Source organism: Astatotilapia calliptera, chromosome 8, assembly GCF_964374335.1.
Source record: "Astatotilapia calliptera chromosome 8, fAstCal68.1, whole genome shotgun sequence".
Taxonomy (NCBI): domain Eukaryota; kingdom Metazoa; phylum Chordata; class Actinopteri; order Cichliformes; family Cichlidae; genus Astatotilapia; species Astatotilapia calliptera.
The window spans coordinates 690,912-718,610 of NC_137429.1; the positions used below are offsets into that span (position 1 = coordinate 690,912).

General features: G+C 47.2%; 1 protein-coding gene and 1 long non-coding RNA gene across 5 annotated transcripts; both read right to left on the bottom strand.

The window, feature by feature from the left end:
- Positions 1 to 2,678: 2,678 nt before the first annotated feature.
- Positions 2,679 to 26,487, bottom strand: a1cf (apobec1 complementation factor). Of its 4 annotated transcripts, none has more exons than XM_026177768.2 (13): positions 26,319 to 26,487; positions 20,905 to 21,055; positions 20,683 to 20,817; positions 20,463 to 20,593; positions 16,194 to 16,432; positions 10,292 to 10,456; positions 10,014 to 10,111; positions 9,722 to 9,859; positions 9,089 to 9,233; positions 7,752 to 7,966; positions 4,800 to 4,936; positions 4,557 to 4,711; positions 2,679 to 4,147 (listed from the first exon to the last, which is right to left on the bottom strand). In XM_026177768.2, exons 2-13 carry the CDS (start codon positions 21,004 to 21,006, stop codon positions 3,993 to 3,995), a joined length of 1,815 nt encoding a protein of 604 aa, XP_026033553.1. In that variant the 5' UTR covers positions 21,007 to 21,055; positions 26,319 to 26,487; the 3' UTR covers positions 2,679 to 3,992. The 4 variants fall into 4 exon arrangements, with proteins under 4 accessions (XP_026033553.1, XP_080161921.1, XP_026033552.1 ...); XM_080305795.1 differs by having other exon boundaries at positions 4,547 to 4,711; XM_026177767.2 differs by having other exon boundaries at positions 7,752 to 7,990.
- On the bottom strand, positions 12,369 to 12,628 carry LOC145430548 (uncharacterized). Its single transcript, XR_013911130.1, has 2 exons — positions 12,552 to 12,628; positions 12,369 to 12,514 (listed from the first exon to the last, which is right to left on the bottom strand). It is a non-coding gene; the product is annotated as an uncharacterized LOC145430548 (long non-coding RNA).
- Positions 26,488 to 27,699: the final 1,212 nt, after the last annotated feature.

A 27,699-nucleotide genomic window follows, 5' to 3' on the forward strand; every position in this document is an offset into this window, starting at 1 on the left:
TACATTACTTGTTACTTGAAAAAAGTAATCAGATTACAGTAACTCATTACAGTAACGTGTTACTGCCCATCTCTGACTACAAGGTCATTAAGATAAGATGGGGCCTGATTATTTAAGACCTTGTATGTGAGGAGCAGGATTTTGAATTCTGGATTTAACAGGAAGCCAAAACAGGAGAAATCTGCTCTGTCTTTCTAGTCCCTGTCAGGACTCTTGCTGCAGCATTTTGGATCAGCTGAAGGCTTTTCAGGGAGTTTTTAGGACTTCCTGATAATAATGAATTACAGTCGTCCAGCCTGGAAGTAATAAATGCATGAACTAGTTTTTCAGCGTCACTCTGAGACAGGATATTTCTAACTTTAGAGATGTTGCACAAATGGAAGAAAGCAGTCTTACATATTTGTTTAATATGAAATAAGAGGGGGCTCACGTGTGCACACCCTTCAGTCTCTGACCCTGTGACAGATTGGATGAGGTCCAGTATTGATTCTGTGACAGGATCATGTTGTTGCATCATCCTCTGTGTTTTTGGTTTGAGATTCTTGTTTTTGAAAAGAGCTGAAGAGTGCAGCTCATCATCATCATCACCCTGCTGGTGGCACTAAGTGCACTTCATTGTGTGTGGGTGTAGTCACACTGTCACACAGAGGAAATCCAAACGGGCTGTAAAGTTTTCTTTTACTTCACGAGCTGCTGCCCCACATGGAGGACTTTCACCGTGTCAGGGTGATGTCTGAGCACCAGAGCAGCACTCTCTGATATTATTGGAGGGTCTCGACCTTATAAAGAGCCTTGAGGCGACTGCTGTTTAGTGGTCGCTGTACATTCTTACTCTGAGCTCTGGGCTCATACGAGCAGCTTCACCTGAAATAAAGTAAAATTAGATTTATATCTGACCTGTCAAGACAGAGATCACGAAAGATACCAGAGCAACAAAAAAGAAAAGTTGACCAAACGTAATTCAAAAAAGATGAGTTTTATTTGTTTTTTAAAAGAGTGAGTCCACAGATCTTTAGCTCAGAGGGAGAGAGCTCCACACTCTGTGGGTCACAGTGGCAAAAGCCTCGTGTGCTGATCACATGACCTCACACAGGGCTGTAGAAGTTCAATAATGTAAGCTGGTGCTGGTCCATGAAGAGCTCTAAAAGTCAGAACCAGAATCTTTAAATGGACTCTGAATTCAGTGGGGAGCCACTGCAGCTGTATTGACAGCACCACCTGTGAGTACCTGGAGGATGCAACAGGACTTAATTTAGCAATGTTTCTTCAGTGATCAAAGCAGGACTGAACCAGAGATTTGACATGAACATCCAAAGTAAGGCGGAGTCAAACGTTACCCCAAAGTTCCTGATAGACAATTTCACAAAAGGCGACCAAGAGCTTTCATTATCTTAGGCACAAATCTGTCAGGAGCACATACACATGCTTCAGTTTTTCCTTCATGAGGTTGGAGGACATTGTCAGCCATCCAGCCTTTAATGGGGTCTACAGCTTAGAAACGTGGGTGTCTCTGCTCAGCTGATGGGAAGGAGCAGCTGACATGGATGCCTCCAAGGTCAGGCGATTTTGGCACATTGACTGGGAGGAGACCCTTGGACAGACCCAGGACGTAACGGCTGGTTTGAGGAGGCCTCGGGGTCTGACCTGGAGAAGCTGGAGGAGGTGTTGGTTTGTGGTCATTCACAATAACCTGTGAGGTGATGAGCCCATGAGTTTAGTCTGTTCTGACTTCTCCCCCTGAGCAAACATCTCTCAGTGTAGCTGCTAACAGCTCCATAAGTGTGAGGCTGAGGAGAACATCCTTTCAGTGGAGCATAAATCAAAGCTCTCCGCTGCAGCTCCAGAGCCACATGAATGTCTCACATGCAGAAAGATGCATGTCCTGGTCCTTTGACAAGGACTGTGCCAAACTTCACATGGGGGGGATTGTCAAGATAGCACCATGCCTAACTTTGCAGTGGAAATCCTGGAAAGGTGAAACCACTCCCTGAAGGCCGTCAGCATGAAGATCCACCCTACGCCGTGATGGTCACATGTTCACAGTCAGAATACTTAATCAATTAAAATGAATCACTGAGAAATTATACACGCTCCTCGTGTTATATGTTCCCGCCTCTTTCTGATCTGTGATGTAAACTTTGATCGTCTGCCAGCGTTTTAACAAATATAACGAAAATAAATGTTTTAAATGTTTGATCCAAAGTGCGCTGCTGTGTGAAGTCTGTCTGTGTGCAGCTCATGACACATGCCGATAACAAACGAGACACAAACAGCTGATGTGCTCTGGTTGCAGCCCCCTAGTGGTCACAGCCTCGAACTACAGCTCCACCTTTTTCAGTGAGAATATTAATCCGTATGATGTCGTTCTGCTAAAACAATTCAATTTTAATTAAACAGCATCAAATCACAACAACAGTCGCTTCACTGTGCTTTATGTTGTAAGGTGGACCCTGCAATAATGCAGAGAATGACCTTGTAGTACCATATCACCCTATTAGAGCACTTCGCTCTCGCTCTGCAGGCCTACTTGTTGTTCCTAGAGTATTTAAAAGTAGAATGGGAGGCAGAGCCTTCAGTTTTCAGGCCCCTCTTCTGTGGAACCAGCTTCCATCACTGTCCTCTGCTCTCATTTCTTCAGTGTTCACTGAGCTTTCAAAGATGACATGAGGAGGCTGCTGTTTATTCAGATCTTATTTTATTCATTTTGAGATGATTGTTAAAAATCAACAGTTTATTGCAGCGGTTTCTTTTCACGATGTGAGAAACCTGAAGAATTAGCTCGACAGATAAGCGCTGATTCAGTTTCCCATGTTTCAGTTTCTGAGTCAATTATTACAGAAAAAGGACTAAAATCCGTTTGTACAAACACAGCGAGGATGTTCATTCTTTCTCCCGGTATAAAAATAAGCTCTAAGTGCTTCACACACTTTAATACTGTCTCTGCTTCAGCGTGTTCACAGCTCAGTGTCGTCGATTAAAACTCTCCAGAAACATTTAAGAATAAAAGTCAACACGAATCAACGACATCGCCGTGTCCTGACAGGTCAAAGGTCAATCGCCTCCCTCAAAGCAAGCATGGAAACTCATTAAACTTTTATTAGAGGCATGAACCAGCTTTAGTAACTTTAGTTAACCAAGTGTTTAACTAAACCAGAGATAATAAACCCTGGTTTAGTTAGTGGCAGTGGAATGAAGGAAAGGTTAAAACAGATGAAAAACAATGAAAGAGCGACGAGACGAGCATCACGGCATCAGCTGGTGTTTATGGAGTAACGCCTCAGAGACACCAGAACGAAGTCAGCAGCTCCACATCCACAAAGTAAGAGGAACCCACGGATTCACTCCAACAGCAGGGACAACGTTTCTGATCCAGCTTCTGTTAGCTGGAGATCATGAGGATTATGAACTGAGAGCACGTTTCAGCAGTACAGCAGTATTGTAAGTGCATCATATCACAGCTTTTTAAAAATGTCGGCTGAACCTAACTGAAACAGGAACTTAAATACTGGTCTCAGATTTTTAAAACAAAAGTTTTCAGTAAAAAACCGAGCGACACGAAGGCGATGGCGATAAAATGACTGAGCTACACTTCAATGCTGTAAACACGCTACGAGGAAAAAAACCGATCCAAACGTGAATTCAAACCGACCAATCACAGCCAATCACGGGCTGCCTAATCAATGACGAAACCGTGGAAACCACGGCCATGATTCGGATTTCAGGAAGCTGGAGAGCAGAGAGCGACGCGTGGAGAAAGAAGAAGATGCTGACGAGTCTGAGACGTTTTCTGGCCGCGGCTTCCTGCGAGACTCAAACCGCCGAGTTCTGGAGAGTTTGGACCTCAGCGTGAAGGCGCATTCGATTCCTTTTGTTTGGGTTTGACTGAGCGTTGGTATCTATAACGAGCCAATCAGATTTCATGTTGTACTTTCAGGAAGTTTGAAAAGAGCATCAAAGCATCCTGTGGGCGTTCTTCTTCTGAAACCGCTGCTCTAGAAAACACCGTATCCGTCAGTGTGGCGAGCCGCCACAGCGAAGGCGGGGTAGCCATCGTAGGTGGTGTAGGCAGTCAGGTCCTGACCCAGAGACACGGCCTGCTTCAGCTGGGAGGCGACCGCCGTCGACGCCGGGCCCGCCAGCGTGTATCCTGCGGGGACACACAATGCAAGCTCAGCACCGCCTGTTTCAGGACGGCAGCACAAAACTTTAGCTGTTCTGGTCCCATCGAAGCCTTTTAGCTGCAGCATTTTTATAGGCTGTATATAAAAGATGGACGTAGCCGCTGTGATGTCACCTCCTGGTTAGTGAAGTCTCTCGTCCTCTGCAGGAGGAGGAATGTTTTATTTTGAAAAATTGCAAGTCATCAGGAGAGAGTTCACTTACAATCACACAGCAGGCGCCCCCTGCTGGTCATCAGCACTCGCGCCATCTGGCAGGCTTTGAAGCCATGTCCATCTTTTATATACAGTCTGTGGTGTTTGGGCCTGCAGGTGAGCGTCTGTCAGCGGTTAGTTGAGTGAAGCGTTAGTCGGCTTTGGGTACGGACCTTCACATACCTGGGAAGGCTACTGCTGCCACGGCAGCCGCAGTCGCACAGCTGGCATCGGTGGCGCCCTCTGTCTGCACGCCGAGCGTCTGCAGGGTGTGTTCGGCCGCGTGAATTTTAGCCTCTTCTACGCCCGCGCACAGCTTAGCAGGGGTGAAGGGATGGCTGCCGAGAGATACGTGAACAGGTGGACAGTCAGCGCTGCGTCCAGCTGAACAGCAGGCAGGTGATCAGACAGGTGAGACGTGCTTACACGTTGGGGTACTGAGTAGCCAGCGCTGGGATGGTGATCTTGTAGAGGAAGAGCTGTCTCTGGTCTGGACCGATGGCAGAGTGCAGCTGATAGACCGGCTGACCCCAGTTATTCTTCTGACAGAGCTCCTCCAGGACCTGACAGACAGGAGGACAGAGAGACAGGAGGACAGAGAGACAGGAGGACAGGCAGGCAGGAGGACAGACAGACAGGAGGACAGACAGGAGGACAGGCAGGCAGGAGGACAGAGAGACAGGAGGACAGAGAGACAGGAGGACAGGCAGGCAGGAGGACAGACAGGAGGACAGGCAGGCAGGAGGACAGAGAGACAGGAGGACAGACAGACAGGAGGACAGACAGACAGGAGGACAGGCAGGCAGGAGGACAGACAGACAGGAGGACAGGCAGGCAGGAGGACAGAGAGACAGGAGGACAGAGAGACAGGAGGACAGGCAGGCAGGAGGACAGACAGACAGGAGGACAGAGAGACAGGAGGACAGGCAGGCAGGAGGACAGGCAAGCAGGAGGACAGACAGACAGGAGGAAAGAGAGACAGGAGGACAGGCAGGCAGGAGGACAGACAGACAGGAGGACAGAGAGACAGGATGACAGGCAGGCAGGAGGACAGAGAGACAGGAGGACAGACAGGAGGACAGGCAGACAGGATGACAGGCAGGAGGACAGACAGGCAAGAGGACAGAGAGACAGGAGGACAGGCAGGCAGGAGGACAGGCAAGCAGGAGGACAGAGAGACAAGAGGACAGGCAGGCAGGAGGACAGAGAGACAAGAGGACAGAGAGACAGGAGGACAGGCAGGCAGGAGGACAGACAGACAGGAGGACAGAGAGACAGGAGGACAGAGAGACAGGAGGACAGGCAGGCAGGAGGACAGACAGGAGGACAGGCAGGAGGATAGAGAGACAGGAGGACAGGCAGGTAGGAGGACAGAGAGACAGGAGGACAGACAGGAGGACAGGCAGGAGGACAGGCAGGAGGACAGAGAGACAGGAGGACAGGCAGGCAGGAGGACAGACAGACAGGAGGACAGACAGACAGGAGGACAGGCAGGAGGACAGGCAGGAGGACAGAGAGACAGGAGGACAGGCAGGCAGGAGGACAGGCAAGCAGGAGGACAGACAGACAGGAGGACAGGCAAGCAGGAGGACAGAGAGACAGGAGGACAGGCAGACAGGAGGACAGGCAGAAGGACAGGCAGGCAGGAGGACAGAGAGACAGGAGGACAGACAGACAGGAGGACAGAGAGACAGGAGGACAGACAGACAGGAGGACAGGCAGGAGGACAGACAGAAGGACAGGCAGGAGGACAGACAGGCAGGAGGACAGAGAGACAGGAGGACAGACAGGAGGACAGACAGGAGGACAGGCAGGCAGGTGGACAGAGAGGCAGGAGGACAGACAGGAGGACAGACAGACTGCAGTATTTACTCACAGTAATGGTGCGTGAGAGCTAAAAGTATAAAAGTACGAGGAGAGTCTGTTTGACCAAATATAAAAATATATTTTGTACATTTTAGTGTTTTAATTTGAAAGGTTTGTTCTTCCTTTCGTTTTAAATGAGCAGCATTTAATAAACCCTGACAGCTTCAGTATCGTCAGACTGATCTGGGTTTAGTGTTTCCTGCAGATGAATACATCAAATCTAATTTAATCTGATGTATCCTAGTCTCCCTCACTGACAATCCATCTGAATAAAAACTGAATACAAAAGAAAACGTAAATGTGGAATATCGCCACCAGGTGGAGCCTCGTCCCTGGTTGCTGTTTCAGCTGTTCACTGTCAGAGGTTCTCATCAGGTGTGATATTTACTGCACTCCCATGAAGGCATCATGCGGCCCATGTTCACTGCTGTAGGTCACATGACTGACTGAGTTTTCCCCTTCATGCAGTTACCTGACTGCTGTGGGTTATTTTGGGGGAGTGAAATTCTTAGATTCCAGTGGGCGCTCTGTGGCCTCAGGCTTCTCCTCCAGCTGTGGATCACCCAGTGCACCTGATGAAGCCAGATGTCCACAGACAGGACGCTGCCTCCAGACCCTGAGCTGTGGGCTGAGGTCAGCCCGACTGCATGGACACTTTTCCATCAACTTTGATCGACTCACCACAGTTTTCAGGTTTTTTCCATTAGGTCATAGTACTAAAGTAGTAGCTGCTCAGCTGGGGTTCCAAGCAGTCACTAAAATGTGAGCTCGTCAGACTGCATGCCACCGATTGGCTGGTCAGTGGCATCACTTGATGAGTCATGAGAGCATCTTGTTCACAAAAATCTAAACCGCCATTTTTGAAACCCAGCAATGAGGGAAATGTCTCCAAAAACAAGGCTGTGGTCCCCGAGTGTGAGAAAAAGCCTCAGACCGAGCAGCAGGTACATCATCGCCTTGACGTCCACCTTGTTGTGGCGTTCGTGTCACATACCAATTATGCCACAGGACGTTTGGCCCCGTTGGTATAATGACAACAATGTACATTAGGTAGTACTCGAAAGTAATGGAAAACCAGTCGATCGGAGTCAAGTTGATCCAATTGGGAACTAATGGACAAGGAGCCTATCGGAAGCACCGAGGTGACCCTGCAGGAGGCCTGGCTCGTTTTCACTCAGCCCAGGTGCTTAGGCCTGGGTAACCCTGGCCCAAGTGAGGTTATTTGACACATCAGGCCAGGACCAGTTGAGACCCCAGTCTGTGCTCTGTCTCCTACCCCCAAATCAGTCTCTCAGATTGCCCCGCCCCTCTGAGAGGTTTCATCCTATTAAAAAGGAGTTTTTCCTTGTCACTGTCGCCAGGTCTGATTGTTTTTTCTGTATAACTGTCGAGTCTATACTTACACTATGATAAATATATAAATAAAACCAAATGCATTTTATGAGTTGTGTGCTCTGGATTTTTGTGCCAGACCAACAATTAAAGGCCTCTCGGTCAGGTGTGTCCTGTTACCTGTGGTGCAGGCTTGACAGCGGTGGCCTTCAGGTTTGGGGTCATTGGGGTCAGCTCCATTCCCGGCAGAAGATCATACAACTTCTCCTCTTGCTGCTTGTCTGCCTTCAGCCCGTAGGAGGCACCACCGCCACCACCGCCTCTCCCCATGGCTCCACCCCCAGCAGCGTAGGCCAGGTAGCCCCGCCCACCCAGTCCCCGCACCCCCGCAGCCCCTACAGGTACAGTCATGTAAATTTCTACAGGAAATCGAAAAGGCAGTGAAATCAATCAAATCACCGGAAATCAGCCGTAAGAAGAATCACACAGCCAGACAATTATCTGATCAGAGTGAACAGGTACGGTGGTAACCACGGTAACAGTACACCTGCCCTTCTTCTTCTGATGCTCGTTGACGATTACCGTTTCCTGCCTGATTGAGTTTCAGGTATTTAAATTCATTCAAGCCTGAATTGACAGAAACTTCTCGTGATTCGTGGATCTGTTTTTGATTCCTGCTTCAGAAAAACATTCACACATCATCACGTGTTTGTGATTCAGCTGAACCGCTTCATGACACAGGTGAAATGATGGTTTCTGAGGCCCCGCCTCCAGCCTCTGCACAGCGGCAGGGTTACCTCTGAGACTCTTTAAAGTTGTGCAGGCCCACTGAGACGACTCACTCTGACTGATCTGTGATTGGACAGTCAGCGTTCAGGGGCGGGGCTTCACAAACTCTCAGTTCACCATCAGAAGTCTGTTTGATTTGGAGCTTTCTTTTATGTTTAAAGCGCTGCAGCATAAAACTAAAATCTGAAAGTGCTGATGGATGCAGAGCGAGCTCAGACTCACACAGAAGCACTGAAACGCAGCAGCCTATCAGAGGCAGAGCAGGTTCAAAGCTGAGCCCTGGAGGCTTTTACTCAGAGAAACACAAAGATTTTAAAGTAAATCTGTGGAGCCATCTAATCTCTGACAAGGAGGATTCTGCTTTTTCCTCAGAAATGAACCCTCTCCAGCTCGTAGACTGTGTATAAAAGATGTAGGTGGGGTCATGTGACACGGTGAGCGCGGGGTATGGTAGTGGGACTCAGTAGACTCATTTCCCTTTTAGAGTCGCCCCTTGCTCGCCATTAGAAATAATGTGGACTTGTTTGTTTCTATGAGTCAGCTCTGTGTCTCACATGTGTGTTCTCTGTGGTTAACCAAGCATTAGTCTGTCCCCAGCGCAGCTGTTCAGGTGTTCTGACAGAGGGCCTACCTGCTCCTTCAGTCTCAGAGTGCTTTTATTCTGTAGGTGAGTGCGAGCTGTCTTTGCAGGCATTCAGAGATCACACATGCTCTAAGGGCATCCTCACCTCGGACCGACGGCGTCCGGATCAGCCCTCGACCTCCAACGTTAGCTTTGGCCGCTGGGAAGCGGAACTGAGCTGGTATGGCTGTGTAGGCCTGGGGGGCGTAAAACACCGGCGCACCGAGGTACGCCGCCGAAGGGTCGTACATCTATAGGAGGAGAGAGAAAGATGTGTATTTGTACATTTTAACAGGAAGCAGATACGAGTTTCCTGGAGCACCAGAACGAGGTCTACACTCACAGTTTCAGTGTTTCCTGTCACATCTGCTGTCGTTCACGATAAACATCAAGCTGCTAATAATGAGCTCAGTCTGTGTTCAGTAACCCTGATCTAAGCACTCTTAGATGTTCGGTCATCTCAGGAACACGGAAGCCACACCCACCTGCTGTTCAACCATTCTGTTTGTGAGTGACAGCCAGTCAGAAGGAAATTGTCTTAAAGGGGGAGGAGCTAAAATAGCTTGTTTCAGACAGCAAATGAAGTGAGGGGCTGCACCGAGGCTCAGTATCAGCTACAGAAGGATTATTTTGAGCTGTGGATCATTGAAAGCTGCCCTGAAAGGAGGAATAACTCAGAGTGCCTGTTGGCTTCCTGTTGGTCAAACATTGTGTCACATGACATTCGTCAATAACTCACCTGTCCCAGCGTGTAGGAGGTGTAGTCGGTCTGTAGCAGAGAGCCTCCTCGGCCTCCCGTCCCTCTGGTGTAGCGAACGTAGCTGTCTTTGTCCACCGGCTTGGCCAGCGTCACCTCGATGGGAGAGCCGTCCACCATCTGCAGGAGATCCTGGTCAGTCTTTGAGGCTTTCAGAAACCTTCTCCTCACGGTTAACACACAGGTGTCCACTGATTACAGCATAACAAGCGTAATCAAAACGGATTTTGATTAGTGAAAACAGAGGAAGAACTAAATGTTGGGCCTTGCTGACCTTTCCGTCGAGCGCTTTCATGGCGTTGATGGCGTCCTCTCTCTGAGTGAAATGGACGAAGGCGTAGTCTCTGATCTTCTTCACTCGCTCCACTGCGCCTGCAGCACAAATACAAAAAGTACTTTTCTAAAACCAAATTTCTTTCTGCAGACACTTGTCCTCAAATATAAAATACTTCAAATATTACTTTTAAACGTTTGTCTTTCAAAATCTGCAGTTCAGTTACAAAACGAGCAACAACAAGACGCATTCAGGGACAATTAGAGCTTTGATCGAACCTGGCTTCAGGCTGTTGAACTCCTTCTCGATGGTCTCCTCTGTCGTCTGCAGCATCAGGTTCCTCACATACAGAATCTTCACTGTTGCCATGGTATCCTCGTCAACCTCCACCTCAGGCTCCGCCCAGTCCACAGCGATGGCGTGACCCCACAGCTGGATACGACCTAATAGAGGAGACGGAAACTCGTGATCAAGTCTGGCAGGGATCGTTCTCTTTGTGATCCTCGACTTGTAAACTGCTGGTCTGAAGCCACTCCCCCTCAGCTGAGAAGGAGGAGCTAATTACTGCTATACCTGTTAATTACTGCTGATCAGTAACACCCAAATAAATCCTCTCAAACTGAGCTCAGACATCTTGGACAGTACAGTGACCTCACAGCAGCCATGTTATTGGTCACATGGTGTCAATGAAAATGCTCCAGAGGGCTCCAACAGCACAAACACAGTCCAGAGGAGCAGTTCAGGTGAAGCTGGCAGACAGCTAGCAGCTATAGCCACCTGTGTAACCATCCATCTGTCACTCAAAGAGGCCACGCCCCTAAAAGGTAAAGTTTAAGCCTTAAGGCAATTTAAATAGATGAGTTATGTAAACAGACGTTATGAATGGGAAATTATCTATAAAGACCAAACAGGTTGTAAACACATTTATTTCTGCTGTAAAGGTTTAACATGAGTCTATGGGACTGACTCCCTGCTGCCTCTGCTGGACGTCAGAGGAACATGCTGGCTTTATTTTTCTAAAATTACTAGAGCGTGTAATTGTCCTCTGGATGGTTTGTGGTGTTGGGTTCAGGGTCAGAAACCAAGTAAGATGCTAACGAGGCAGACGCTCTTTAACTTCAGCAGGACTCAGTGATGATTGGACGCTATTGGAGGCCAGATTTCAGAGGCACGGTGTCGTGGCTTTCCACCCGCATGATCAGACTTAATGCTGCACAATGAGCCTGATCTTCCTGTGGAGAAGCAGTAAAGCTGTTTCTGTATCTTATCTCTGACACTTTCAGCTTTAGACTCCAGGAGAATCAGATGTTGTGATCACTGTTGTGATCCAAGATGGCGCCGCGTATGGATGCCCTGGTGCTTCAGTGCGTTACTTCTGTTTTGTTTTTGTGCATAACTTCTGTGTCTGGGCACTCCTCTGGATATTCTTACACCAGAGAAGAGCTTCTTAACTACAGGACTACAACACCTGTGGATTTACTTCCAATATTTGTCGCATCTGCGGCAGATTTACTGCAGACTCTGATCAGGAAAGAGAGACGCCGAAAGAGAGGTAAGCGAGCCGGCGCACTCGTGCATCTGAGGAGACGTGGACTGCGAACTGCTCTTCCTGGGATCTTCCTTTCCAATGTACGCTCACTCAGGAATAAAATAGACGAACTGGCCCTGATGAGAAGCATGAACAGAGACTTTGCCTCCTCCTGTGTCTTATGTTTTACGGAGTCGTGGCTCTGTGAGGACATCCCGGACTGCGCGCTCAAGCTGGAGGGCTTTCATCTGCTGCGCGCGGACCGGCAGGCCGCTCTCTCTGGTAAGACCACAGGTGGAGGTGTCTGCTTCTACATTAATAGTGGCTGGTGCACAGATGTAACAGTGATTGCTCAGCACTGCTCTTCCTCTCTGGAATACCTTTTTATTCACTGCAAACCGTTTTATTTTCCGCGGGAGTTTGCTTCATTCATCTTGGCCGCTGTTTACATCCCGCCAGATGCGGATGCGCAGGCAGCTCAGTGCGCACTCGCGGAGCAGATACTGCACATGGAGCGGACATTCCCGGACTCTCTCATCATTGCTCTTAGGGACTTTAACAAAGCCAATCTGAGCCATGAGCTTCACAAATACAAGCAGTATATTAAATGCCCGACCAGAGACCACTGTTACAGCACGATCAGCGGGGCCTATCGCGCGGTGCCCCGCGCTTCACTCGGACTTTCTGACCACGTCATGATCCACCTAATCCCCGCGTACAGACAGAGGCTGAAGCTCTCCAAACCTTTTTTTTTTTTTTTTTTTTTCTAAATGACATCAGAAACAGCAGTATGCGACATTACGTGATGGCAGAGCTTCAGTTCATCCTTTGTCATTTTTTTTTTTTTTTTTTTTTTTTAATAAATAGGACAGGGGGAATGAATGAGAGAGAGAGGGGGAGAGAAAGAAAGAAAACCAAAGGGGAGAAGAGACGGTGAGAAGGGGGGGGAAGAGAGAGAAAAAAAAAAGAACTCCTGGGTCACCTGTATGGAGAAAAACAAACAAACAAACAAACAAACAAAAACAAACAGAGGAGACAGCAAACAACAAAGAGCAACATAATAATAGAGAAAACAAAGCACCATCACAATAAACTAGCTAGTCATAGATATCAGTATTTACTAAATAATAAACGATATTGTGCAGCACGCAAGATAGACAGCGCACAGTGTGCTTTGAGGCAGCAGCCAAGAAAGCTTTAGTCCGCGTCTGTGAATACCCATGTGTGCATACCTGTGTGGATCAGCATGCTTGCATTCCAAAGGTTTCTCCATGTAATGATCTGCTAGGGAGTGTGGGGGGGCCACAGCCCCGTCCTCCAGGGTGTGAAGCGGGTATGGAGGAGATCAAAACTCCAGACATCCAGAGGCCCCCAGAACACAAGAGACCATGGAAGACCAACAGAGGGGCAGCCGCGCCACTGTCCCAGTAAGAGCTGAGGAGAGTCCCAGATGAGGGCTCGCCCAGCAGCCGCGGAGCAGAAGTCAGGGGGAGTTGCAGTGACGCGCCCGTGAGCTCCGCCGGCCCCCAGCTGCGCCTGAGTGACCGAGCCCTAGGCCGAGAGGCCGGGGGCACCCCACCTCCAAAGGGGCCCGAGCGAGCCCCAGGCCCCGACAAGCGGCCGCCAAGGAGTGAGCCGGTGTGTACCCGGACGCCCACCCCCAGACACAAAGAACCACCAACACACCGACACCTGAGGGAGTCCGCCACCGGCAGGGGAAGTGGTGGTGGGTGGAGCTCTCCAAACCTGTCGTGAGGACCAAAAAACTGTGGAGCAACGAGGCTGTGGAGGAGCTTCGCACGTGTTTGGAGTCTACAGACTGGGACACAATGAAGGCTGCTTCTAACAGCTTGGACGAGTTTACGGACACTGTCACCTCCTATATCCACTTCTGTGAGGACAGCATTGTGCCATCACGCACCAGGGTGAGTTATAACAATGACAAACCCTGGTTTACTCCTAAACTCAAAAAGCTGTGGCTGGAAAAGAGTAAGGCGTTCAGAAGCGGAGACAGGGACTGCTACAGAGAGGCCAAGTACAGGTTCACTAAAGAAGTGGACATTGCTAAACATCAGCACTCTGAGAAGATGCAGCAGCAGATCTCAGAGAATGACTCGGCCTCTGTGTGGAAAGGTTTTAGGAATATCACCAACTACAAGCCTAAAACCCCCCACTCCACTGATGACTTGCTCTTAGCCAACACCCTCAACGACTTTTACTGTCGTTTTGACGAGCCATCAGGCAGCCTTCACACCTCCAACGGCCCCAACAATAGAGGCACTTTGGACACTCATTCCCCCACCTCTCCCCCCTCCATAGAGCCATCACCACCTTCAAACTGTTCACCTACAACACCCCCCTCCTCACCCCACACAAAAGAGGATTTCACACCACCTCCTCCCACCACAACTCTTCATATTCATGAAGCAGATGTGAGGAAGCAGTTTAAGAACCTGAATGCTCGGAAAGCTCCCGGCCCAGACGGTGTGTCTCCTGCCACCCTCAGACACTGTGCAAACGAGCTGGCCCCAGTGTTTTCTGGCATCTTCAACTCCTCACTGCAGGCATGTCATGTGCCTGCCTGCTTCAAGTCCTCCACCATAATCCCTGTCCCCAAGAAACCTAGGATCACTGGACTAAATGACTACAGACCCGTGGCTCTGACATCTGTGGTCATGAAGTCATTTGAGCGCCTGGTTCTCTCCTATCTCAAGACCCTCACGGCCCCCCTCCTGGACCCCCTGTAGTTTGCATACAGAGCCAACAGGTCTGTAGACGACGCCATCAACATGGCCCTACACTTCATCCTGCAGCATCTGGACTCCCCAGGAACCTACGCCAGGATCCTGTTTGTGGACTTCAGCTCTGCCTTCAACACCATCCTTCCAGACCATCTCCGAGACAAGCTTTCCCAGATGAATGTGCCTGATCCCATCTGCCGGTGGATCACTGACTTCCTGACGGACAGGAAGCAGCACGTGAGGCTGGGAAAGAATGTCTCGGACTCCCGGACCATCAGCACCGGCTCCCCTCAGGGCTGTGTTCTTTCTCCTCTGCTCTTCTCCCTGTACACCAACTGCTGCACCTCCACCCACCAGTCTGTCAAGCTAATCAAGTTTGCAGATGACACCACCGTCATTGGGCTCATCTCGGACGGGGATGAGTCTGCCTACAGGAGGGAGGTTGAACGTCTGGTGTCCTGGTGCAGCCACAACAACCTGGTGCTGAATGCCCAGAAGACAGTGGAGATTATTGTGGACTTCAGGAAGCACACAGCCCCCCCCCCCCCCCCCCCCCCCATCATCCTGACTGACACCCCCATCACCTCTGTGGACTCATTCCGCTTCCTGGGTACCACCATCACCCAGGACCTGAAGTGGGAGCCCACCATCACCTCCGTCATTAAGAAAGCCCAGCAGAGGATGTACTTCCTGAGGCAGCTGAATAAATTCAACCTGCCAACATGGACGATGATGCAGTTCCACACTGCAATCATCGAGTCCATCCTCACCTCCTCCATCACCGTGTGGTACGCTGGAGCCACTATCAGGGACAAACAGAGACTGCAGCGTGTTGTGCGCTCTGCTGAGAAGGTGATTGGCTGCAGACTCCCATCTTTGCAGGACCTGTACACCTCCAGGACACTGCGGCGTGCAGCTCGGATCTCAGCTGACCCTTCTCACCCTGGACACAGTCTGTTTGACCTGCTCCCCTCAGGCAGGAGGCTCCGGTCCATTCGCACCAGAACCTCTCGCCATAAGAACAGTTTCTTCCCCTCTGCTGTTGGACACATGAACAATAACCGTATGACTGTTCCCACCACTAACACATGACCCTACGCTGTGTTCACTGCATCATTCCATGTTTGGCACTGATCACCACCTGCACTCATGTATATATCATGTATATATCTATCTACTTAGCACTTTTAATTCTTATTCTCATTTTTATTTTCATGTCTATTTAAGCTTAATTTATAACAGTATTTATGACAGTATGTTTGCACTGAAGCACCGCAGCAATTTCCTAATGTTGTAAACCCGCTCAACATTTGGCAATAAAACCCTTTCTGATTCTGATTCTGAGAATCAGATAGTGTAACAAACCAACAGCTTTGGGTATATTTATGGGTCTATCTGAAACTCACATTCACATTACTCATACAGCAGTTATCTTATCATTAAGCCCATCCAAGCTCTTCTTCTATTGGACATTGTGTCACAGGCTGTGATTGGCCAGTGATGATGCAGCCTTACAGCCAGCCAAAAAGAGACTTTGGCATTTTTTATTATGTTAGGTTTACTTTACGAGGTATTAGACAGTGTGAAGCCGGGTGGAGAGCTACAGCTGAACTATAAATTATAAATTTATTCATGAGGCCCTCATGTGGCCGCCTAAGGAAAATTAACTGCCCAATGCCGGTGTCAAGGATTTGTTAGCTAAACCACTGCAGCTGCAGCTGCTCAGTGTCTCCAGCACCACAGGAAGTTGGCACCAGCTGATCATCAGAGCCTTCGAGTTTTAGGGGATAACTGAACCCGTTTTAACAGATCCTTTGAAAACATCTTATTTTTGTTCTTCAGTGAATCGTTCCTGAAGTCAGAGCGGGAATTATAACTGTACATTAGCTAAGTTTGAGTTTGGTTTGGTACCTGGCAGCAGTTTGCGACGGGCCATGGCAGCTGCTCGGTGGCTCTCATACTCGACAAAAGCAAAGCCTCTGTTCTTGGATTTGTCGGCGGCGCTGGGGTACACGATGACATCGACGACGCCGTCGGTGACCTTCTTCATCTCTGACAGGATCTCCTCTCGCTTCTTGGTTTTGGGAATCCCGCCAACAAAGAGGCGGCAGTTATCGACGCTGGCACAAACGCCGAGGAGGCGTCCGTTCCTGTGGGCCAGAGAAAGATTTGGTTCAAGCTCAAACGGGAACCCAGCTGGCTAAGGTTGCTTTGTTAGGTCTTTGCTGATTGGCACTTGGGTGTTTCTATGTTTGTACTGGACTGTGACCACAACCCAGGACTTTGGGTTTATTTGTTAAGGGTTTTTTTTTGTGTTAAAAGCACTCGAGTACCTGCACCATCTGTTTCCCCGGTGTAATGCTCCCAGTCTATTTTGAGATAAAGAAGCTCTCCTTGCTCTCCTGCTTCCTGCCTGTTCACTGTATCAGCTGACTTGTCATGAACATTTGAATTTTGGACTTGTATCTGCTCTGGTTTCCTCTCCTCTGGACCATTACGTAGTTTGGGTGTTTCTGGTAGATTGGTAGAATAATTTGCGTTACGTCACTGGCAGGGTTAAAGGTCGTAGGGTTGGGTGTTTGGTTAGTGGGTCATAGAAGGTTAGTTGGTCAGTTGATAGGCTGCAGGTCAGGGGTGGGGAACTCCGGCCTTAAGGGCCAGGGTCCTGCAGGTTTTAGATGTGTCCTTGATCCAACACAGCAGATTTAAATGTCTAAATGACCTCCTCAACATGTCTTGAAGTTCTCCAGAGGCCTGGTAATGAACTAATCATGTGATTCAGGTCTGTTGACCCAGGGTGAGATCTAAAACTGGCAGGACACCAACCCTTGGGGTTCCCCACCCTTGCTGTAGGGGGATGGCCGGCTGGTAGAGTGATGGTAGGTGGGTACTGCTAGTCTGTACTAGAGATGGACCGATCCGATATTACGTATCGGTATCGGTCCGATACTGACCTAAATGACTGGATCGGATATCGGAGAAAAATAAAAAATGTAATCCGATCCATTAAATATCACGAAAGCACCTCACAAAACTTGCAACACGCCGTAACTCACCTCAGAACGTTAGCACGTCGGAGCAGTATGCATCACGTGATAGAGCGGCGGTGGCATGCGGGACCTGTGGTCTGGATAGCATGTGGAGCTTCGCTAGCAACCTGGCATTTCATCTCCGACAAAGTTATCCCCGAGAGAAGTAAAGCAAGTGTGTAAGTCCATCTCTGAATGTTTGTAAAGCATTCCTGCGTTAAGCTTAACGAGCGACTGCCTCTCGCTCTCCGGCTGCTACTTCAATCATGAAACTGCTTAACGATCAGCTGATCGGCTTTTCTGTCGCGAGTCTGTCTTTGTTTTTGGTCCACTTTGCACCAGAAAGAGGAAACCAGCGGCTGAACAACAGCAGCACGTTTAAGCTTGATCAGCTGTTGTTAGAATTTATTTAATATTACTTTCTACACCAGGATCTTTTTCTACGTAGCTGACGCTGGTAACTGTGCAGGGGCGGATCTAGCAAAGTTTAGCCAGGGGGGCCGATAGGGCATTAACTGGGAAAAGGGGGCACAAAGACATACTTTTCTTTCTTATTCTCATTTAAAATGTCTAGCTTTTAATAAATAATTATCTGACACCAACCCGTTCTCACTCCCAAAGCGTAACATTTTACGCTAGGTGACAAATCGTCACCATATTACGTTTTCGGCTACCCACCACGTTCCTAAATGACGACCTCGGAAAAAGAGGAAATATGAGAACCGTCTGGACTGAACCTACACATGTTCGCTCTTTTTCTTCAAATCGCTTAGAAACACGCTATTTAACATCATTAAAGTCCTGGTTACGGTCTGGAATAAGGTTATGGTTAGGGCTAGGGATAAGGTTAGGTTTAGGGCTGGAATACAGGGCTGGAACGTCTATTACCGCGGGAGCGTCATTGCACTGGATTCCAGCCATAACCCACCGCGTACCATAAGAACGCCGAAGGTCTCCTTTCGCGTTCCTCAGGAACGCCGCGGGACGTGACAAAACGTCGACATGTTACGCCTCGGGAGTGAGAACGCTCTGCTGACACACAAAGTTTTAATTTGATGTAAAATGAATAGAAGTCAATTACTGTATATAGTGACTATTAAGTCTAATATATATACCCTAGTAAGCTATACTACTTTTTCCTTTGGGAAGGTACCATCTGTGCAGTCTGCAATTTTGTTGAAGAAAGATGTTGAATCTATTTAATATTTCTTGAAAAATAACTGATTTCTGTGCATTTTCTTTCACACTGCATCAAATTAAGGTTGATTATGTCGATTAAGCATCATGAGGTGGCGCGTGAGGGGTGGTTCCCTATTTTTTATTTATTTATTTATGTTGTTGCTGGGAGTTGGAACCCTGTTAGTTAGGTTGCTTAATATTTACGCTAAGTACTCTTTAAAATACCAGAATAGGGAGGATGGTGTAGGTTTAAGTTTATTAGATTGATCAGTATTGCTGAACTATGAAATATTTTTTTTGTATACAGGTATAACAGAATAGCTTTAGTGTAGTTGTTGTTTTAAACTTGAGTATGAACTTATACAAAATGCAGCAAGATATTTAAAAAACAGTTTTGTTGATTAAAAAACACTATATCGGATTCATATCGGTATCGGCAGATATCCAAATTTATGATATCGGTATCGGTATCGGACATAAAAAAGTGGTATCGTGCCATCTCTAGTCTGTACCGATGTTAATTAATGATTCTCTCAACAAGGCAGTCACCAATGAGGAATCAGAACCAGGCTGGACTCCCAGGTTTGACTAGTCGCCTGACTGGTTTGACTCTGGCTGTTGTAACTAAAGACTTATATGAGCTGAAGTCAGGTGAGGCATGACTCTTGAACCACCTGTGCTCCACATTCAGGAGAAGGTGCTCACATTAAAGATGGCATTACCTTGGCCTCCAGTAACGCTGTGAGGAACCTTGGAGTCATTTTTGACCAGGACATGTCCTTCAATGCACATATTAAACAAATATGTAAGACTGCTTTCTTCCATTTGTGCAACATCTCTAAAGTTAGAAATATCCTGTCTCAGAGTGACGCTGAAAAACTAGTTCATGCATTTATTACTTCCAGGCTGGACGACTGTAATTCATTATTATCAGGAAGTCCTAAAAACTCCCTGAAAAGCCTTCAGCTGATCCAAAATGCTGCAGCAAGAGTCCTGACAGGGACTAGAAAGAGAGAGCATATTTCTCCTGTTTTGGCTTCCTGTTTAATCCAGGATTCAAAATCCTGCTCCTCACATACAAGGTCTTAAATAATCAGGCCCCATCTTATCTTAATGACCTTGTAGTACCATATCACCCTATTAGAGCACTTCGCTCTCGCTCTGCAGGCCTACTTGTTGTTCCTAGAGTATTTAAAAGTAGAATGGGAGGCAGAGCCTTCAGTTTTCAGGCCCCTCTTCTGTGGAACCAGCTTCCAGTTTGGATTCAGGAGACAGACACTATCTCTACTTTCAAGATTAGGCTTCAAACTTTCCTTTTTGCTAAAGCATATAGTTAGGGCTGGACCAGGTGACCCTGAACCCTCCCTTAGTTATGCTGCAATAGACGTAGGCTGCTGGGGATTCCCATGATGCATTGAGTTTTTCCTTTCCAGTCACCTTTCTCACTCACTATGTATTAACAGACCTCTCTGCATTGAATCATATCTGTTATTAACCTCTGTCTCTCTTCCACAGCATGTCTTTATCCTGTCTTCCTTCTCTCACCCCAACCAATCACAGCAGATGGCCCCGCCCCTCCCTGAACCTGGTTCTGCCGGAGGTTTCTTCCTGTTAAAAGGGAGTTTTTCCTTCCCACTGTCGCCAAAGTGCTTGCTCATAGGGGGTCATATGATTGTTGGGTTTTTCTCTGTATCTATGAAGCGCCTTGAGGCGACTTTTGTTGTGATTTGGCGCTATATAAATAAAATTGAATTGAATTAAAGATGCCTGCTGGTCAGGTTGTTTGGGTACTCAGTGCTTCTTAGTTTGCTGCTCCATTATGTTTGCAGTTGTGAACTGTTACTAGAAAAATAACTCTAACATTTCTTTGACAGTGACTGAAAGAAAGTAGACCTGAAGCCTGCCGATGTGTTTCTGAGAGCTCAGTTATCCTGTCATTATTCAGTACAAATGAAGATAAGAGAGGGATCACCTAATCTCATAGTTGTTGAGCTGCTTCATGGCAGCCCTGGCCTCCTGTTTGTTGCTGAAGGTGACAAAGGCGTATCCTCTGTTGTTCCCGTTGAAGTCCATCATCATCCTCACCTCGTAGATCTTTCCAAACTGAAGAGATGGAGAGGGAAGCACCCACAGATGAAACAACACCCCCAGATAGATCACAGTGACCGCATCCTTAACCGTGGTTCCCTGACCTTCTCACACAGCGGAACCAGCTCATCTTCAAACAGATCTCTCGGCAATTTCCCCACAAAGATCTCGCTGCCCCTCTCCGGTGGGGGGCCGTCCCAGCCTGGAGGCGGGCCGCCGTACCGCCGCTGACCGTTCTCCTGAAGCGCCAGCAGGAAAACATGAAAAGCAATCAGGAGCAGTAACAGACACGTGCTGCTGTCTCCTGGGTCTGAGGGGCCACGTACCTGGCGCAGCTGGTATCCGGTTCGCTGCATGAGTGAACGAAGCGCCGCCTCCTTCTGCGTCCCCGCCAGTCCGTCCCCGCTTGCTTTCTGATTGGAATCCATTGGGTGTGATTGACAGCGATATGTAAATCAGGGAAATTAGCGGTGCTCACTGGAAGACAATAACAGCAAAGGTGTTATTATGAGTGCAAACAGCTGTGAACCTGTCCGCCTGCACGTGTCATCCAATAATGTGCCGGAGTATTGTACAGAATACAGTCACACCTGTTTGAATGCAAATCACTGCAAGCTTCAGACCATAACATGTTTGAGGGACGTTAAATGTTCATTTGATGTCGTGCTGATGGTTTTATTGCACACTGAAAGTGACCGGACTCACTGAGTCCCTGAGCCGGACCTCTGCACATCTATACGAAGCTGCTTTAGATCCATTTACGTGCGGACGCTGACGGGGGAAACGCTGGGTGGTTTCAGCAGCTTTTGTCACTGACGTGGTCGAACAGCAGTCGAGGAGGACCTGCTGGTCTGAACGGCATACACGAGTCGTGTTTTGAAGAGCGCTGCAGCGAGGTCAAGGTCTGCTCGGTAATCATTGACAGAGACTGTGGAAAGCTGCAGGCTGGAAGCCCGTCTCACTGTAACACTGAGAGGAAACATGCGAGGCTTCAAATGTGAAGCCAGCACATTTATAAATCCTGTGTTTCATGAATGAATCACACACTCCTCTCTAACGAACCTCAAACCTGAACCCTCTAACCACAGCCTGGGCCAGAAAATGGTCCCAGTCCTCCCAGTTTGGGAATGAGACGAAGGCAAAAACAAACAGTTGTTCTGTGTATCTGTCTCTTTATTTACAGGAACCACAGGACAGCACACAGTCAGCCGATGATGTAGAGACAGAGAACAACCTTGTGGACTTTGGCTGATGCTGCTGGGTTTATGATGAATGTACTGACACAATTTTAAGGGTCAGTTATTTAAATGATTGAATTATAAATATCTCTATTTATAAAGCATTACACAGCGAACAAACCATCATCTGTTAGCAGTGCTTGGCGACAGCAGGGAGGAAGAATGCCCCTTTACTATGAAGACCTAGAACGTTCAGCCACTCATCAGTAATGACTACATGTCATTTAGATATTTCCAAGCACAAGAACATCTGTCGCTGTCGTGGAAATATGCGAACAATGAGAGCGTTTGGAGTTTAGGTTCAAAACGATGTTTGAACCAGCGCGTTACAGTGCGCCGCCATCCGTTCAATCTGACACGCTCATGCTCGCGGGCATCTCATGATTGCACAGCTGCACTGTCAAGCATGTGGACCTCGTGAGCCAGCTACATGATAAGTCGGACTTCCTTAACCACCTCCAGATTCTGATCCTCTTTAAGTTCACGATCAAATAAACCCAGAAGCATCACTGAGAGTCCAAAGTGCAGAGAGGATGTTCTCGCAGGTGGTGCAATAAGGTTTAACGTCCAGACAAAAACAATATAGCTCAGTTAGCAGTTAGCAGGAAGTTAGCTTGCTAGTTTCCATGTAAAGGTGATACTCCACGTTCTGACTGAAGAACCTGGGACAGAAACACAGACTGAAAACTAAACAGCAGCGAGGTTGGAGGGTTAGTGAAGCTAGGCTAGCTGACAGGTGGAGATGTAAACACATGAGCACAGAAAGATGGAGGACCAGGGTTAAACTGTCCCCAATGAAAGTTCACATTGAGACAATCGCCATCACATGACAGCAAGAAGCCACCAAAAAGAGAACGTCTGGGGTGATCGGTCCACAGCAGGGGTCAGAGGTCAGGTCGCTGTTAAAGTCCTGATCCTCGGCTGCTGCAGCTACAGCGCTCAGTACATTTATGACACCAGTGTCAGGTTCATGAATTATTACAGTGAATCCTCGAGTGTGCGCTTTAATCACTGTGATATTTTCAATAGTAACATATGATCATTGTTGTTATTATTTTTATTCAGAATCGCAGTTTTAGTTTTTGTGGTCAAAGTCCTGTTTGCCCGTTAATATAAATGTACGTTTTTAACAGGTTTTTGACAAATGGTAAATGGCCTGTATTTGTATAGCACTTAGTCCCTATGGACCCCAAAGCGTGTTACACTACATTCAGTCATCCACCCATTCACACACCGTGATGGCAGGTACACTGTAGCCACAGCTGCCCCGGGTGCACTGACAGAGGCCACAGTGTAAGACAAATTTCTAAAATATTTGTGTTCTCTTGTTTCTACGACAGCTCAAAGTCTCACGCTGCATCAGAATAATGGTGATAAAAAGCTGAGCACAAAATTGTTTCATTAAAAAAAGGAGAGACAGACACGAGCACAGAGACGCCCTCTCCTCTGCAGGAGGGGTGGCTCTGTCCTCGGCCTTTATCAAACTGCCCTCCAGTTTGGGCGTTGCCTGTGTGTGCTCTGATCTTTGACGGGGGCTGTGACCTCAGAGCGCTCCCCAGCTCTGGGTCCCAAACTCCTGAAAATCAAAGCTCTTTAAGCACAGAACAACTCGTACTGGACATCAGCTGTTGGTGGGAGTCACGCTCAGTGTTCGTCCGATTGTGTCTGGGAGCTCTGTGAACACACAAGGAAGTTTAGGGTGAGCTGAGAGTCAGCGCGTGGAAAAACATCAGCTGGACTCAGTCACCTGCTGCTGAGATCCACCAATCAGCACGGCTGACAGAGGGGCGTTTGGCTGGCAAACAGAGCTGATGCCTAAAGAGATCTGCGTTTCTTCAGCTGGTCATGAATCTGTTGACATTTTCAGTTTTTCAATCAAAAAACACGTTTGAATTTTTATCCAGTCAGACACAGAGAGAGCAGAGGCCACAGCTGTGAGTATGGAAGCCCATCAGCGCCCAGAACTTAATGACAGGCTCCATAAAACCTTCATTACTTAAAACTTCAGCCAGTCAGAATGAGTTACACGATGCATCGCAGTCATGTTTAGGTAAGCTGGTGTGTTGCATCTTTATAAATACATCCTGACAGAATGAGACAAAAAATAACACGAGCATGCGTTCTGTGATATGATATCAAAATATTTTATATTGAAATCGTTCAACATTCATGTGGAAGTTCAAATTTCAGGGTAGAAGATCAAAATAATGTCAAAATACATGGATTCAATAAAAAAAACGATACAACTAAATTGTCTTAAAATATAATGTAACCTATAATTAAATATGTGTATACATTTATAACAACCGTGTAAAAATATGACATATTAATATAAATACCAACAAAGTATCAGTTAAAGGTAAAAAAAATTAACCTCAATTAAAATGTAATGTTGTTCAAAATGATGAAAGAATAAATGAAAGACTTACAGCCCCACAGTCATGACCTCCATCTTCTCCTACAAATCCCAGCATGCCTTTCAGCAAATCTGCCTTATCAGCCTGTGTGAGCTGCAGCTCGCTCTCAGAGTAATCTCTGCTGCTGCACTGGTTAACCTTTCCCCACGTTTCAACCACTACAGCCACGTCTGCACAGTCACATCTGCACAGTCACATCTGCAAATCTGTGTCTGCACATCTGCACAGTCACATCTGCAAATCTGTGTCTGCACATCTGCACAGTCACATCTGCATAGTCACATCTGCAAATCTGTGTCTGCACATCTGCACAGTCACATCTGCATAGTCACATCTGCAAATCTGCGTCTGCACATCTGCACAGTCACATCTGCACAGTCACATCTGCATAGTCACATCTGCAAATCTGTGTCTGCACATCTGCACAGTCACATCTGCATAGTCACATCTGCAAATCTGTGTCTGCACATCTGCACAGTCACATCTGCAAATCTGTGTCTGCACATCTGCACAGTCACATCTGCATAGTCACATCTGCAAATCTGCGTCTGCACATCTGCACAGTCACAACTGCACAGTCACATCTGCGCAGTCACATCTGCACAGGTGACCCGTTGAAGACCACGGTGTGTGTTTGAGGCAGCAAACAAGCTGCAGTGTTTATGCTCTGTTCTGAAAAGTTGACCTTTGACCCTAACTCCAGTGTGGGTCACACAGCTGCAGCTGTGATAAACACCAGGAACATAAGATGTTTTTTTCCAGCTGACCGCAGCACTGGATGAAAACAAACTACTTCCTGTCCTGTTAAACGCCGCAGCTCGCTCTTAGACTGTGTTTCCTGCCTGTCTTCAAATTAAAAGTCCGACCAGTGACCTGGGTGAAGCACTGCACTGAGTTTATGAAGGTAGGCGTAATTTTCCTGTAAACATTTCAGTGATGTGTGACGTCAGAGGTCAAATGTTCTGACTTTGTGAACAATAACTGAATTTAATCTGTGGATAAAAATCGATTTCAAAGGTAATAATCACATAAAATATTCCTACTCTGGTCTTAAAGATCACATTTAAGTAAACAGAAGTTTAGACGCCAGCACTACGTCCTGATTGGATCCTGATGAGCACCTCGCTCGTTTCCACTCAGATCTTTTTAATGTCCTGGTGACCTTCAAAGTGAAATGAATAACTACTCGCTGCTGATTCACGGTGGCTGACTTTACAGACGGAGTATTTTCCTGTTTTGAAACTGGAGGAGTTGATGAGTGACAGGTGGATCTACCGGTCACAGGTAGCCCCGCCCTCCTCCTCCTTCCTGTTCCTCTCAGACTCTGACGGGACCAAAATCGAAAAATACTCTAAAATACACTTCCTGTTTTCTTCAGTCTGACCTGAAAGTAGTGACTGAACCCAGATCAGCCGAGAAGGACGCTCATTTTCTCATAGACTTCTATACAGTCAGAGTTTAGAGGAGTCGCCCCCTGCTGGGCATTAGGAGCAATGCAGGTTTAATGCGCTATAGCAGTTTCCATCTTTATACACAGTCAATTACAATACAAAAAAATTAAACTCTGGCTAAATGTGGCTCTAGCTCCTGATTAATTACTGGATTATGATAATACTAAGTTACAGTTCAGCTTCTGTTTGGATTAAACTGAGTAGTAAATATGTTACTTTAAGCTTTTTCTGTATAAATGTGGGACTTCACGGAGCAGGAGTCTTTTCTTTTTAACCTTGAAACCCAAAGCAGACAGAAACTCGACTCTGTGCTTGTTTGTGTTTATTTCTGATGTTTTTATGGGTCGAGAGACACTCGCTCACATTCTCTCTTTTTTCACACAGCGGTAGGGAGACATTTACTTAGCACTCTCGCTCTCTCCATTAAAACACCCATTAACCCCGGCCGGCCTGTTTGCTCAGCTAGCTGCTTTTAGCCTCTGTGACAGCTACTGTTCACCAGACACCAGCGAAGAAGAGAGGAAGAACGACCCTCACTTTACCTGTTCACACTTTCTCTCTCTCTGTGTATATTTAAAATATAAAATTCAAACCTAAAAAACTTTATTTGCATGAAAGAGAGACAAAAACTCACCTGAGCAATTTCAGAGATCACCTCCCTCCGATCAGAGCTGTGTCATTCTGAGCGCCGAGTGTGTGTTCACGTGTCATCAGGGGCCTCTGTGTGTGTGTGTGTGTGTGTGTGTGTGTGTGTGTGTGTGTGTGTGTGTGTGTGTGTGTGTGATCACATCATATCAAACTCCAAAGGTTCACTGTCTTCGTGTTGGCTTTACAAGCTGCCCAGCGTTAATGTTTAACCCGCTGCTATCTGTGGAGACACACACACATGCATGCAAATATAGACACACACACACATACTTGTGGAGTGTCCTGCAAATGTCTCTTCACAGCACACAAACATGTGGTCAGGTTTTTAACCCAGGGCCTAAAACCTGGTCCTGGTTCTGACTCAGACCTCGGCTGCAGGCCTGAACCCTGCAGTTCTTCTGACGTCCACTAGAGGCCCAACGCTGCCTCTACTAAACACTAAACATGTTAAAAACTATGGAGGAGCAGGAGAGTCACACAATGATTATTAAATAACTACATTTTTTAAAAAAAAAATCCAAAATCATTTTCAAAATCTGTTTGTTTATTTTTTAAAAAATTTTTTTAATGTAATAAAAATAAGTAAATAGACATAAAAATTTAACATGGAACATAAATTGTTTTGTCCTTTGACATTTAAAATGCTCATTGTACTCCTTGAACTAGCAGCTACTGGACTAGCTTCTTCATTTAGCTTTCGGTAAGTCGTTATGTCCTTACAGCAACAGTTTGAGAACTGTTTGGACACTTGCACATTTACCTCGACGTTCCCTGTCTTAAAATGTCCAGCATGGATATATGACGAACATGAAGGCACTCTGCAGTGAAACGGAGGCCCCATTCTCCAAGTGTGCATCTGATTCACCTGATAAAGGTGAGGAATGCTAGTGTTATCCACGCTAGCATAGCTAACACTAGCATAGCTAACACTAGAATAGCTAACACTAGCATGGCTCCCACTAGCCTGGTCACAGCAGATGGCCCCGCCCCTCCCTGAGCCTGTTTCTGTTGGAGGTTTCTTCCTGTGAAAAGGGAGTTTTTCCTTCCCACTGTCGCCAAAGTGCTTGTGTAACATAGTTAAATAGAGTCGAAGTTAAATCCCCCTAAATGGGACATTGGCACCAACCTACTGTTGTCACCCTGCAACATTCACAAAGGGCAAGGGATTCTGGGTAATCCTGAGAATAATGGAGGATTCCTGCGAGGTAAGGAATGCGCAAATGTCGTGGGGAAGAAAAATCATATCGCTGGTTGTAACGGTAATACAAGCTGACCCGATTATTTTTGTTGTTTAAACATCATTTGTTGCGGGTCATTTCTCATGTGCTTATGTTGAATTGAATGCACGTTTATGTGAGATTTCTTTT

What these genes read in the sequence shown, in the direction of transcription:
- a1cf (XM_026177767.2), bottom strand. Translation starts at nt 21,006, where the DNA reads ATGGATTCCAATCAGAAAGCAAGCGGGGACGGACTGGCGGGGACGCAG. An exon ending in TGGTTCCGCTGTGTGAGAAG is followed by an intron (nt 20,594 to 20,682) that starts GTCAGGGAACCA and finishes CCATCTCTTCAG; the next exon opens with TTTGGAAAGATCTACGAGGT. An exon ending in CTCAACAACTATGAGATTAG is followed by an intron (nt 16,433 to 20,462) that starts GTGATCCCTCTC and finishes TCTGGCCCACAG; the next exon opens with GAACGGACGCCTCCTCGGCG.